Source organism: Lathyrus oleraceus, chromosome 5, assembly GCF_024323335.1.
Source record: "Lathyrus oleraceus cultivar Zhongwan6 chromosome 5, CAAS_Psat_ZW6_1.0, whole genome shotgun sequence".
NCBI lineage: Eukaryota > Viridiplantae > Streptophyta > Magnoliopsida > Fabales > Fabaceae > Lathyrus > Lathyrus oleraceus.
In genome coordinates, this window is record NC_066583.1 from 465,959,973 (window position 1) to 465,974,795 (window position 14,823).

General features: G+C 35.4%; 1 protein-coding gene across 5 annotated transcripts; it reads right to left on the minus strand.

The window, feature by feature from the left end:
- Window positions 1-2,202: 2,202 nt before the first annotated feature.
- On the minus strand, window positions 2,203-6,978 carry LOC127085487 (pentatricopeptide repeat-containing protein At4g18975, chloroplastic). Of its 5 annotated transcripts, none has more exons than XR_007789157.1 (9): window positions 6,690-6,978; window positions 6,076-6,242; window positions 5,904-5,978; window positions 5,744-5,817; window positions 5,551-5,635; window positions 3,637-3,780; window positions 3,195-3,407; window positions 2,610-2,830; window positions 2,203-2,512 (listed from the first exon to the last, which is right to left on the minus strand). XR_007789157.1 is itself a non-coding variant. In XM_051026003.1 (9 exons), exons 2-8 carry the CDS (start codon window positions 6,133-6,135, stop codon window positions 2,631-2,633), a joined length of 846 nt encoding a protein of 281 aa, XP_050881960.1. In that variant the 5' UTR covers window positions 6,136-6,242; window positions 6,690-6,978; the 3' UTR covers window positions 2,203-2,512; window positions 2,610-2,630. The 5 variants fall into 5 exon arrangements, 3 of the variants coding, with proteins under 3 accessions (XP_050881960.1, XP_050881958.1, XP_050881959.1); XR_007789155.1 differs by having other exon boundaries at window positions 2,203-2,519; XM_051026003.1 differs by having other exon boundaries at window positions 2,610-2,825.
- Window positions 6,979-14,823: the final 7,845 nt, after the last annotated feature.

Below are 14,823 nucleotides of genomic sequence, written 5' to 3' on the forward strand. Positions count from 1 at the left end.
GCTATGAATATGGTAAATTGGGACACTATAGAACTATATGTCCAAATCTCACCAAACATCAGAAAAGCAAAGACAAGGCTTTCTACAAGACGAAGGGAAAATCTTCCAAAGGTTGTAGAGCCAACATCGCGTGGGAAGAAGAGTTAGAAAGTTTCTCCTCCCATTCATGTTCGAGTTCAGATGATGAGTGTGCCAACTTTTTCTTGATGGCACGAAAGAAAAGTGGAACTTCAAAGGAACGTCTTAACTCCGCAAAAAGATCATGGTTTATATATAGAGGATGGTTAAGACACATGACGAGAGATGCTTCCATGTTCATCAAGTTCGATAAGAAGAAAAGTGGTCACGTCACCTATGGAGACAATATGAAGGGTAAAACTCTTGGTGAAGGTGTTGTGGGAAATTCCTCCACAATTACCATTGAAAATGTATTGTTAGTGAAATGGCTTAACCACAACTTGCTAAGTATTAGCCAACTATGTGACAAAGGGTATTCGATTTCATTCGATACTCTTAGTTGTATAATTGAGCATAAGGCTAGTAAAGACCTTGTGTTTAAGGATTCTAGGATTGAAAATGTCTATATACTTGATCTAGATGATGTCTCAATGAATGGGACTAAGTGTTTAGTCGTCAAGAATGAGGATTCTTAGTTATGGCATAGACGCTTAAGTCATGTGCATTTTGACTTGTTAAATAAGATAACATCCAAAAATCTAGTAGTTAGTCTTCCTAAAATAAAGTTTTCAAAAGATAAATTGTGTGATGCTTACCAAATGAGAAAGAAAACAAGAGTGTTGTTTAAATCGAAGAAGGTTATTTCGACATCAAAACCTCTTGAGCATCTCCATTTAGACTTGTTTGGACCTTCGTGGACAAGAAGTCTAGGTGACAACTATTGCGGATTTGTGATTGTTAACAACTACTCTAGATTTACATGGACGTTTTTCTTAGCCCATAAAGATGATACTTTTAAAGCTTTTGTTGACTTTGCTAAGGTTGTTCAAAATGTTTTTGGTTTTAAAATCATCACTCTCTGTAGTGATCATGGTGGGAAATTCGTGAACCATCATTTTCAAAACTTTTGCACCGAAAATAGTATTGCTCACAATTTCTCATGTCATAGAACTCCATAACAAAATGGTGTTGTAGAACGCAAGAACCGTGTGTTGGAAGAGCTTGCCCGGACTATGATAAATGAGATTAGCCTACCTGAGTATTTTTGGACGGATACGATTAACACCACATGTCACGTCTTAAATAGGGTAATCGTAAGATCTATCATGGAGAAGAAACCTTCTTAGATATTTAAGGGTTTTCGAGTTTTCGACTGCAAATGTTTTATTTTGATTAATGAAAATGACAACCTTAGTAAATTCGATACAAAATCTGATGAAGGGATAATATTTTTAGGATACTTATCTACGAGTAAAGCCTGCATGATTTACAATCATAGAACTTCTTGTGTAGAAGAGTTAATTCATGTTGCTTTTGATGAGTCCTCATCCCAAAAGTCAGGGAAGGGTATTTGTTCTGATGTTTCAAGTATTATAATGAAAAGATTGATCGACAATGAAAATTCAAAAGTGGATCCCAATCTAAAAAAACGGATAAGGACATTACAAAAAATAAAGAGGAAAGCTTACATGAGGATGACAACCAAGAGACCTCAAATCAGTTACCTCGAGATTGGACAATCGCAAAGGATCATCTATTAAATCAAATCCTCAAAGACATTAAAAGGGGATTTGATGCAAGGGACTTGAGATGTGCTTAAGGGAGAATTAACATACTTCTTAGAATTGCAAATCAAGCAAAGCGAAGAAGGAACTTTCATGAGTCAAACAAAATATTGTCTAGATCTTCTCAAGAAGTTCAAAATGAAATATTCAAAGACTATCTCAACTCCAATTAGCTGACATTTGTGTTGTAAAATGTCAATTAATCTTTAAATTTATTTTTTTTTAAAACAAATTTTAAAAAAAAACTTTTAATATTTGAAGAAACATTTTTATAAAAATCATTTTTAAAAATACAATAAAAAAAATTCTACTTTTTTAAAACTAAAACAAAGAGGTCCTAAAATATGACTAGATTAGACATTATTTAATAATGTAGGTTTGATTTTGACTTGAAGCAATATAAACCAGTTACTTCTCAAACATAAAAATAAACATTAAAACATTATTGTGTGACTCAACCTTAGACTAATCAATTTCTTATTTGACAAAAAAAATTGTTACATAAATTTTTTCAAGTTCATCAAATTCTCTCAATGCCTAACATATGATACAAAAATACAAAACGACTACTTTTAACTTTGGGTGCTGTGCCCCCCAAATGTAGTTCAATTCATGGTTGATAGGTTGCTAAACCAGAACCAAGTACATGACAATGACTCAAATTTGTTAGTCTATGATGCAAAAATGGTATAACCTTTGAGCTTTAACCTTCTAGTTCTCGGGTACTTCCTAGTTCCAATCGATTCAACTTTAACGAAAGATCATTAACCCTGTGAACTGAACCATTTGATTCAACAATTACGGTACTGCAACAAGACAATGGCTTCAAAGATATAAAGATTTAGTGGTATCTTTGTTGACATTTACCTGTTTCATTGTCATTCATAGTTAGTCTTCTTCCCATACACTTGTTCTAACTCTGACCCGTTCACCGTTAAAGTGAATATACTTCCATTTAAGCCCATGTCGTTTTATTACCAATTTCCTTTTCTCTTCTTGGCCTAGCTTTCTTAAGGCACTTGTCACTTTCCTGACTGTATCTTCGTCGGGTTTCACCCGCAACTCCTCCATGTCAGCAAATACCTGAACTTATGGATAAGATAGCAACATGTCAAGGCATAGAAAAGCAAATTTCAGAATTGCTGAATAAAATCATGTTAACGTGAAGTGTTGCTAGTGGATCCAGATTCCATGCAATTGAGGAATCATGCATTTGCTGCAATCAAGAATCCAGACCATCAAATCAATATCAAACAGCTCACAGCTCACTGTCAACTTGTTATATACTAGCATTTAAAATTCAAGTTGGAATGGAACACAGAGCCGTTATTTCTAGATAGAACAGTCTGGATAGTTTGACTGCTAATTTTCCAACTGCAGGGAGTCCAAAACAGTAGCGAGATTAATAGTACTACCAAAAATGCTTCTGCAATTTCTTACAAAAAAATATACCTCTACAATCTTTTCTGGCAGATCATGATGATCATACAATGAAATCATCCTAGAAAACAGTTTCTTTGAGACAGAGCGCATGTGGGCGTGTACAATCATATTCCACAGAGATTCTGCCTCATCTACTCTCTGATCCATATCAAATGCCAGAAGAAGGGTGTCGTATGTTCCCATTGTTGCTCCTTGTCCTTTGCTCAACATCCACTTGGCTAACTGAAAGTACAGAGTATTTGATAACTAATGAGATTCTAACCATTCCTCGCAATTAACCATAAACTCATGTAACAGAAAGTTTTAACGCCCCGGGCATTTAAGCTCCAGCACATGTAACAGAAACAAAATAAACATCATTAGCTGTCAAATATTCTTTGAAATTCCCAAGCCAATGAAAGTGTTCAGCTTTAAGATACAAACAAGTTCTGTAAAATAGTGGTGACCGTACTTGAATTACACGAACCCACTGACCCCTTTTCCTTAAGAGTTTTAAAGCCTTAGCCACTGCAACCAACGGGAACTCTGTTTCCCAAGCCGTCCATTTGTCTAATGCCCCGTAAACAGCCTCTTTCTCATTAGGGAGTTCACAGATCTGCCATTTCAAGTTTCGCAAAGCACAACCCAAAATCAACCCAATATAGCAAGATCAACAAATCTAAAACTAAATAAATAATAATACAACAGAAAACAACAGAATTCTCCTGATAAGGACTGGTTTACACATATTGATTAATTGTGATATTCTTGAATTCAAGTCCAAGAAAGTTACTTCCATTAATGAAGAAAGAAAACAAATCTATGAGGTAATGATTCATCTGCTTTTCCGTTACAAAATTCAAGCATATATAATATAAGAGCTCTCATATTCAAAAGGAAATTATAGAAACAAACAATGCAAATAACAAAGGACAGTGCAGCACAAGAAAACATCACGTCATGAAAGCTATTAGAATGCATCCTGAAATCCTGCGGCTAAAACTTATTAGTGGTGAATAAACTCTTCCATCCCCACCAGTCAACCAAGATTTGTTTTGCATCATTCCTTCAAAGCAACGCCACTTTCCGAGTTTTTTAGCCTAAAAATCCCGGATTCAGGTGTTATCATCTCGCCTTATACTAAATAACTCTTAGCTCTTGATGAATTGTCCATCCATGTCAGCAGCAACTTCAATTTACTACTCTTCCTGCTTCAGAATATAGCTCCTGCTACTTTTCAGTCACTCATGACATTCATTACCTCGGCAGAATCAGAAAACAATGGTTCCTTCACAAGGACCATATCTGACACACCAGTGATATGACGACTCATGTACAAGCCGTCATGTTACAGATGACCCACAGGTCACAGCAACTAATGGATGCAGCCAATCTAGGAAAGATTAACATTTTGTTGGGAATGGTTAAGGTTAGCCATTCACATCTAATGGTAGCAATTTCTTAGTGTCACCTTTCCATTCCCAACAAAATCTAAATCTAGTTTAGTAAAACCATATCTTCATCCTATACTGTTAGAAAAACCTTAATCATTCCCCACTGTAATGCAGCTATGCAGTCTGAATCAGATGATTTAATAGCTAATAATACATGGACTTAGTGGCCTTAACCGGCTAAAATATTTTACATTTGTCAAAAGTGGGATCTTTAGGTCAGAAAATTCAGATGGACCCATAAAGAAGTACAAAGTCAGGTGTATCGCAAGGGGTTTAATCAAAATCAAGGTTGGGATAGCTTTGAGACTTTCTCCTCTGCTGTGAAAGTTCTTGTTCAGATTTTTCTCTCCAATTCTTCTCTCCTTTCACTGGCTTATTCACCACATAGATGATTAACGATAATAATGCTTTCTCAAATGGTGATATTGAAGAGGTCTACAAACCTTAGCAACAAGACTTTTGAGCCATAAAATAAACAGTCGATATGAAAATCAAATAAAGTCACTTATGGCCTTGTACAGGCTCCATGGTCTTGAAATGAAAGACTTGCCAGAGCTAATCACAATTCAATCTAGTTAATGTGATCCATCTCTAATCATTCTCAAAAGGTATTATTATCCCTAGTACATCTCTTTCCCTAGTACAGAATTTAATTCAGACGTTACATATTGATTTTGCACTTAAACAGCTGGGATCTCCGAGTTATTTTCTGGGCATTCAGAGTGAACACTAAAACAATGTTAACTATCTAAATACATAGCTAGGATTTCTTATTTAGTCTCTCCGTATACAAAAATTTTATAATCTTCTCTCCTATCTTAAAATTCTACACACACAAATAACAAAAAATATAATTTTCTAACCATCTTAGTCAAATCAAAGATTCCTAACAAAAAAACGAAGAAAAAAAATGAATGGATAGGTGAACATACAGTTCTGACAAGAGTGAGTGCCTTTTGGCCTGACTGGGCTGAATCTCTTCTTTTCCAAAAGTGGTGTTCTATTTTCTTCCCTTTTCTGCATTCCAAATAAAAGAGTTTATTCCCACAACCAAACACTCATTAGATATTAGATGATAAAGTACACAGCAAAATTACAAAACAAAAAAATGAATCAATAACCTACTTATCCTTCTCAACAGAACCACCAACATTTGGACTCAATTTCAATCGGACAAGTGTGCAGGAGATACAACTTGCCTGCGATTAAAAACAGTATTTCAAATTTTTCAAAGCTAAATATATGAAATTCAATATTATATTATTTTCTGAAGCAATTGTTATACCTTGGAAGAGAGAGTTACTGCGGTTGTCAAGAACTTATTCCCCAACATAAAAGCTCTTGTGGTGTCTAGCTTAGTCTGAGATTTTAATAAACAAAAAAGACAACGACGATGTAAATTGTGTTGTATCAAACAAAACAATCGCTTTTTTATCTAATGATGAAGAAAACATTACCAAACATGTCCTTGGTAGGAGTACTGGGGATACAATTGAGCTCTCAATTGTTATAGGCATTGCTCTATTCAAATTTGGAGATACGGTTTGCCTTATGTCCGATGCACGCTGCAATTTGGTTCTGTTATAATTGGGTCTAGGCCTCCTCCATTTTACCTGTAGAACAACTAAAAACCAATATCTTAAGAGTGTAGGAGTATTATTGATTGCAAAAGAAAGCCAAAAACTCGCCATAAAATTCCATGGCGCCGCCAACCCTCACAAATTGACAACACTATGTCCCCTGCTCTGTCGTGACCGACATTTGACAATACTATAGAGTATTTATTCAAATTAAACTAAAAGGATTAATCATGACTAAGTCATAATTTTACACATACCTAAAAACTTTGAAAACTATATAAAAATCCAATAGGATGATATTCTATTTGTATGTGACATGTGAATATGATAATCTTAAAGTATTTGAGACTCTTATAACATCATTTTTATATAACAGACTTTGAACAGAATAGATAGGGTTTCACCCAAAATAGTTAGTATAAGCATCAAATCAAATTAGGGCAAAATCATTTAATTCCAAAATCATGAACAAAAGAGGTATTAATACATACATTAGAATAATTTAGTGCAGGCTATGTCTTCAATTGACACCGGCGCGCAATTCTCTGCTAATAGCGGTGGAATTTCATTCTCGCGCGCTACAGAGGCTAAGAAAACCTGGATGACTTTCTAACCGTGTTTTCAGGCGGAGTTTCTAACTGCTATGGCAACTCCGGCAGCGGCCTCGGTAATTTTTTCTTTATCCGTCCACTTGAGTTCAGTCCGACTTCAACTTGTTGTATTCACTGAGAGTGGAGTTCTGTACTTTTGGAATCATCTGTCACAATGTATTTATTTGGCAAAAATAAGTTCTTTTTTTCTGTTAATTATTCTTGCCTTAATTATTTTTCCTGCTACATTAATCTTTTAATTTTTAAAACACGAAAAGTATTAGATTAATTATTTAATTTTTAAAATAAAAACTAATTAAAAAATTAATTTAAACTCAAAAATATAGTTAAGAGATTAAAAAAAAGGTATTTTGTCTATGTATTTTATTGTATTAATATACAAATTGGACTTTAATCATTTTTACACTGCTCATTTTGTTTAATGTTCAAAATAGATTTAAGATTTTAATACTTTTTCTTACTTTTAACCATTTTAGTTTGATTCTTTAGTTTTTTTAAACACAGTTTTATTCACTTAGTTCTTAAAATTGAATCATGTTAGTAGAGGTGGACAATCGTAGACCACTCGATAGTATCCGACTGAACCGAAGCGTAAATTGATCTACGAGTCGGTTTATTTCAAGTTACGGCTACTCATGGGTCATTCAATTGGATATTAGTGGTATCGGCAGCCGGATCCAATGGTATATATTTGATGCGTTGGAATTCGGACCCTACCGAATATAATATTATTTTATTATTATTATTATTATTGTTATTATTATTATTATTATTATATATGAGTGAGGGTCAACTTTCATAGGAATATGTTGTACTTCCAATCTTTGTCGCCCTAAAAGACAATTCGAATGCGCTATACACAAGGGATTACCTCATCTAACGCCTTGTCTCAATGACTTAAAGTCTCAGCAGACAACCAGACTAAAGTTTGTCCTCTGGGACTCGACCAAATTATGGCTCGAGAGACTTAACTTATAAGTCTTATTTGAAGGTCTCGACTGAAGTCTTTCTCGAAAGACTTAATGCCTCGCTTGAGGGATTTAGAGTTTCATCATACATGCTCAATGTATGATATTTCCATAGGGACTTAGAGTCCTATCAAACTAGCTCACCTAACACCATGTCTGAGGTACTTATACTCTCATCAAACAAGGTCCAACCAAAAGTCTCTCCTCATGGACTTAACAAAAATCTGGCCCAAGAGACTTAACTTATAAGTCTTGGCTGAGGGTCTCGACCAAAGTCTTGTCTGAGAGACTCAACGCCTCGTCTGAGGGACTTAGAGTATCATCAGACAAACTCAATGTATGATCTTATCTTAGGGACTTATAATCCTGACAAACATGCTCATTTAACGCCATGCCCGAGGGACTTATAGTCTCATCATATAGGCTCAACATATGATCTCTCCTGAGGGACTTATAGTCCTATCAAACTGGATCATTTAACGCCTCAAATGAGGGACTTAAACTTTTATCAAATAAGCTCAACATATGATCTTGCATGAGGGACTTAGATTCTCATCAAATAGGTTAATCTAATGCTTCATCTAAGGCACATAAAGTCTCATTAGACAAGGTATAACCTTAAGTCTCATCTCAGGGACTCGACAAAAGTCTAGTATTAGAGACTTAACTTAAAATACTTTCCTGAGGGTCTCAATCAAATTCTTGATCGAGAAACTCAATGCCTTACCCGAGAGACTTAAAGTCTCATTAGACAGGCTCAACATATGATCTTGTCGGAGGGATTTAGATTCACATCAAAGAAGCTTATTCAACGCCTTGCTTGGGGGACTTATAGTCTCATCATACATGCTCAACGTACGATCTCACCTGAGGGACTTTGAGTCCCATCAAACTGACTCATCTAATGTCTCGCCCGAGGGACAAAGAGTCTCATCAAACAAGGTCTAACTTAAATTTTTTTCCTTAGGGTGTTATCTAAAGTCTGGCCTGGCCCGAGAGAATTAACTTAAAAGTCTTGTCTTAGGATTTCGACCGAATTGTTTCCTGAGAGACTCAACGCCTCTCTTGAGGGACTTAGAGTCGCATCTGACAAGCATAACGTATAACCTAAATGCTTCGCTTGAGGTACTTGAAGTCTCCTCAGACAAGATCTAGCCTAATGTATGACCTAAGGGTTTCGACCGAAGTCTCTACTAAGAGACTCAATGCCTCACCTTAGGGACTTAGAGTATCATTAAAAAGGCACAATGTATAACCTAAATTCCTCACCTGAGAGACTTGAAGTCTCCTCAGATAGGATCCAGCCTAAGGTCTCTCCTAAGGAACTCGACCAAATTTTGGCCTGAGAGAATTAACTTAAAAGTATTACCTGGGGGACTTAGTATCTCATCATACAGGATTAACGTATAATCTTGCATGAAGAGGTTCATCATACAACCAACTCGATGCATAGTCGATTAAAACACTTTGCCCTTTATCAAGCCCTTGTACTTGAGGGACTGTGTAGTGTTATATTTTCCTGGGGACCTACCAAGGGAGAGGGGACTGTAACGCCAATAAAGGGAAACATTCTTACATCTCCCGCAATTGGGGAAACCTCGACTTAAACACTATGCACTCGTCTAATTTTGAGGAAATATAGGAAATTACATGTCTTGGTCAGAGATAATCGAGAGTCAAGAGATAAAACCACGTCTTCCTAGGAAATAGGGATTCAACGGTCCACTACCATGACTAGGTGGGCGATTGTCATTTTTTAGAAACCCTAACTACATGCCCATTGATATCTATAATTACCTCATCCCTAGCATCAGAAACAATTTACACATGTCCAGGTGGTCCCAAGATGCAAAATGACTTGTAATTGCAAGTTTTGGGCCTCAAGCAAAACAAAGTTCAATATGCCATGTGTGAAGCTAGGCCAAACGGAATCCACTTGTGCATTTTGTGATTTTCTGTGTGCCAAATGTTCATCTTATTGCAATGAATTGAATTCAAAAAGAACCAACTCAAAAGGAGGACTGAGGTGAAAATGGCAAGTGTTGAAAGTTGAGGTCGTGACATGCTTTCTAGGTCAGGCATTTGGTCAAGCAGTCTTGGCACATTTTGGGCATCTTGAGGCCCCAAGTTCATGACACCATAACTTTTGATTCCTTCATGAATTTTGATCCAAACTTGGGCCAAATGATCTTTGATATAAGCTTAACAAGATGCAAAAGTAATAAGAGCAAAAGAGTACTTGAGCTGAAAATGGCATGGCTGCCAAGTGGGGGTCATGACAAGGTTTTGATCTAGTTTGACAACTTAGCCCCCTTCAAAAATTAAGGTCCTTAGATATTGAGTTGATGCTTGAGCCTTGAATCAAAGTTGTAGACGAACTCCTTAGGAATATTTGGCTCAAAGAAGCTTGTCAGTTGGTTGAAAATTGAATAAGTTATGGGCTTCGGACTAAGTGACATGCCATACTTGTAAATTAGATCAACCAAACTTGTGTCAACTTGTGTAAACTTAAAGTTTCCTTGCATCCCAAGTGAAAATGATGATGGAATGAGCATCCCTTGAATAAATCTTGATTAAGGTTTAAATGATCTTGAGGATGGCTTGATGAATGGGTGAAATGGCATGGAAATAAACACATGAACCACCCTTGAATCAATGAACCACAACTTGCATCTTTCTTGACAAAATGGTCATTATTTTGTCTTGAATTAAGTCATGATTACCTACATGAACAAAGGAACAAACAAGTATCATCAATTATGATGTTTTTATTAGTTCAAAAGTGAAACAAAGCAAAAAAAACCTAATGTTAAGATTCAACCAAAGAATGTGGCCATGCTTGTGAATCTGTGACCAAATGTAATGGTCATGCTAATGACATGGTGCTACATGATATGATTATATGTATGCAAATGAATTAAAGCAAAAGTTATGAAAAAGGAGGGTAAGTTTTGGGGTATGGCATATAGCATGAATGGAATATATGCGTGAAATATGACTATGTGTGATGATGGTGTTGTTGTATGGGATGCTGATGATAATTTAGGCGTGAGAATATGATATATTGTTGTGCATGACTGTGTAGATGTTGTACTCTATTTTACATTCTGTGCTGTTTCTATTGAAATGGATTCCCACCCCTTATGTTTGGATGTTACCTTTTCATGGGCATCGTGCAGATACTCAAGAGTATAGACATTATTGTGAGTGAAAGTTAGCTCCTGGAACTATTTATTTTAGTTTATTTGTGTTAGCTTTGACTATGCTCTGATATGTAACACTGAGAGAGAATTATTTGGTTTGTGTTGAAATTTTTTAAGAGACAATGCATGCTCTCGTATTTGTTTTATGTTTTGGTGTGATAGCACTTGGAGAAGACTCATGAGTCGGTGCTTTTAATTTTGTTATGAAAACTATTATGAGATTTTAATTTGGTATGTTTTGTTTATTATGATTCCGCTGCAAAGATATTCAGATGAGTTAGATGTTGTGTAAACATTTTAAGTGCAAGTGTATGCCGTAAAATATTTTGTTGTAACCCGTGTTACGGAGCAAGCTATGATTTTTGTAAGTGACACCCTAAGTGATTGTATTTCGTTAATTAATTTTTTTTATAATTATGCACGAGATTTTAGGGTGTTACATAACCATCGTGAATATCCTGTAACCCCCATTTTAAACTCCACATAACTCACCTTCTTCGAAACTTCGACCTTCATATCATACTCCACACGCAACAATAAACTCACCTCCCTCACCACCCTTAAGTCACAACCTTTTTCTTTCATTTATGTCTATGATAAACTTCATTACGCAATAACCATCATAGTCGCACGGACACCATCACGATGAGTTTCTCTTTGCACACCACCTCAATCCCTTGTCCTTGCAACACCATCCACGAAATCATTGTACCACCACCACAACCATTTTCACTAACTCCAACCTCTAACGAAAGTCCATTTCCACGAACCGGGTTCGACCAAGCCTTTTAACCACATATCGCGCCATTGAAGCTCTGCTCCATCACCGGTAGAATCCTTCGCCATCTCTTGTCATTTATTTTATCATGTATCTGACTTGTTCTTGCTAATTATTTGAAGTTTTATTTTTTAACATTTTGTTGATACTATGAGTGAGAGACGTAATCGAAAGAGGTTAAGAGATGAGTTCAATGGTGAATTAACGAGAGAGAAGAACTGAAACCGAGTGAGTGCCAAGTGAGAGTTTAAAATCGTTTTGATTGAAAAAGTTTGTTTTGAAAAACAAGAGATTGGCGCGAGTGAGAAGAAGGATGAATAGCGTTATGTTGCTCTGTACTTTTCATGTTTTTTTTGTGATGCCTTTCTTTTACTTTTTTAATAATAATTAAACCCATTTCCATATGTCAGGATGTGATTGAGGGGTTTTGAATTTTTGAAAGTTTTTAAACTCTCCCTTTCCAGCACAACATCACCCCTCTCTTCTTATGTACTATTCTTTTCTTTTCTTTTCTTTTTCCTTTATAACTATTATTATGGTTTTCATTGGTGAGCTAGGGTTAGGTATTTTGGGTTAGGCCTTGGATCCTGTTTATTTCCTCACACCCTTCCCATTACTCAGCCTCCCTTTTGAGTTCTTGTTTTGTTTTTTGTCTTGCTTATTTCTTTTGGGATTTAGGCCCAATTAAATGTAGTTCTATCTATTACATTGCTTACACCCTATTTTAGTATGCACCCTCTTGCAATTAGTGTTTTTATTTTCTTATTGTTTATTTTAATTATTTAATTAGTAAGTAATTAAGTTTTATTATTTGAGTAGTTGATTGTGGTTTAACTCATTAATTACTTTTTTTCTTCTAATTATTAAGTTTATTATTTGATTAATTGAACAATCGATCTCATGTGTTTGACCATTTTAATTGAGAAATCTATCCATGTCCATTTTATACATGCAAATAACCATATTCAATTTCACTAACAATTTTAATTTCAAACTCTTTTCACAACATTTGCAAAATCAATTTCCAAATCTAGTTCAGAATAAATATAATTCTTTTCCAACCATTTCACAAATCATTTTAACTAATTCTAAGACTTTTTTCTAAGTAAATGCGAAAGACGAGGACTGTTGGAATCTAGCATTCCAGCAGAACCCTCGAATGATAGGCCCCCCGAGACACATGTTTTGGGCTAAGCCATTCATTCTTTTTTTTTTTACTTTTTAAAACACTTAATAAATTTGGACTAAAAAGGACCGTTGGAATCTAACATTCTAGTGTAACCCAGGAACAATTGATTCCAAGATACACATCTTGTTCTTATCAAGCGTTCATTGTCCATTAAACAATTTTCTTAAAAACCTTGAATGAAAAAAGGATCGTTAGAATCTAGCATTCCGGTGGAATCCTGAATGATTGACCGCGAGGCTTATGTCTCTTTCTCATAAAGCATTCGTCATTCACTTAAAACACATCCAACCAATCAAACTCTTTTCCCATCACCGTGTGATTGATCTTAAAAACCTTTTCATAAATGAAATGTATTTTGTCTCGAGATGATGCAAGACAATGCTTCATCCACAATTGTTGAGTTGAGATAAGTGACATTTTCCCATGAATGTTGATATGTATAAATCCATTCATGTGATACAAATGTCCACTCCTCACCTGTTTTGGGCAAAACAATATTTTCCGTCGATTGACACAAGATAACCTTCGTTAAATCGACCAACAAATAAAACATTTTTACCCATAACTACGTATGCCTTGAGTTCTCCATCACACCCGGAGATATGTAGGAACGAGACCCGCAATCTCGTCAGGAACATTAATAAAAAAAATTGTGACCCATTTCTTTTTCTCCTTTTTCTTTTAATAATTTGAAGAAAACAAATAACATAACCTAGCATTCTAAATCGTAGTTTAACTAAAAGGTTTCCATTGAGTACAACGGACGTGAGGGGTGTTAATACCCCCCCCCCCTTCCTTGCATAATCTACTCCCGAAACTGTAGCGGCAAATTCATGATCATCAAGCTATGGATAAGTAAGACATCAAATAACAAGAGTCGCCACCGCGCGTTTATTGTTTCCATGAGAAAAGGGAAAAGTATAAACAAAACCCATAAATAAGAAGTTTTCAAATAAAAAATAATAAAATGCCAGAGATTACAGGTAAGGGGGTTGGTTACACAGAGGGAAGGTGCTAGCACCCAAAGTGTCCTAGGTACTCCTATGGAGCCCTTTCTTGTGTGCATATGTATTTTGTACAAATGATGTTTGCAAGCAAATAGCATGGGGGGATGAGAAAAGAATTCATTAATTATATTTTTTGTGTTTGACAAGACCTTCGTACTTGTGCCTACGTACCAACATAAAAATGAGGGATCAAAACCTCGTAGTTCGTGATACAAGTTTCAAAATGGGTGCTTTGCTATTAACAAAAATTAGGTTTCAAAGGCACAAAGGCCTAAAAAATGGTTTGAATGAGTTAGTTCTTTTTGGCTTTTGAAGTCTTTAAGTCAAGTATAGTTAAGTTTATTTACATGTTTATTTAAGAAAAGAAGTTTAAAATGCAATGGCATAAGGCCAAAGTTTCTAGTTTGCAAAATGGTGTAAGTTTAGAAAAAACAAGTACAAACAAAGAAGTTTTTAAAAGGAGGGAGAGATTTTGAAATTAAAGAAGTGGATAGGAGATGAAGAGACTAATCCTAATCATAAATTTAAAAGTTAAGAGTTGAAAAGATCTAACCAATTGGTTGCAATCCAATAGACAAGAATGTCATATAGAAACCCAAATTCCCTTGGACATTAGAATCAAGCAACAAACAATGCATACAATATTAACTGGAAGAGCAAGGCATCAAATAAAGATAGCCACATCCAAGCTTAGCAACTCCATGATCTTCTTCAATTTTACCCATGTAGCAGATGAATTCCACAATGTCATAAGTCACAGGTTCAAAATAACAGCTTCACAATGATCATGTTGCACATGAACTCAAATGGATCTTCAATGATGTATCAGATGAAGTTTCAGATTACAAGCACTTGGTTACAAGAAAGTT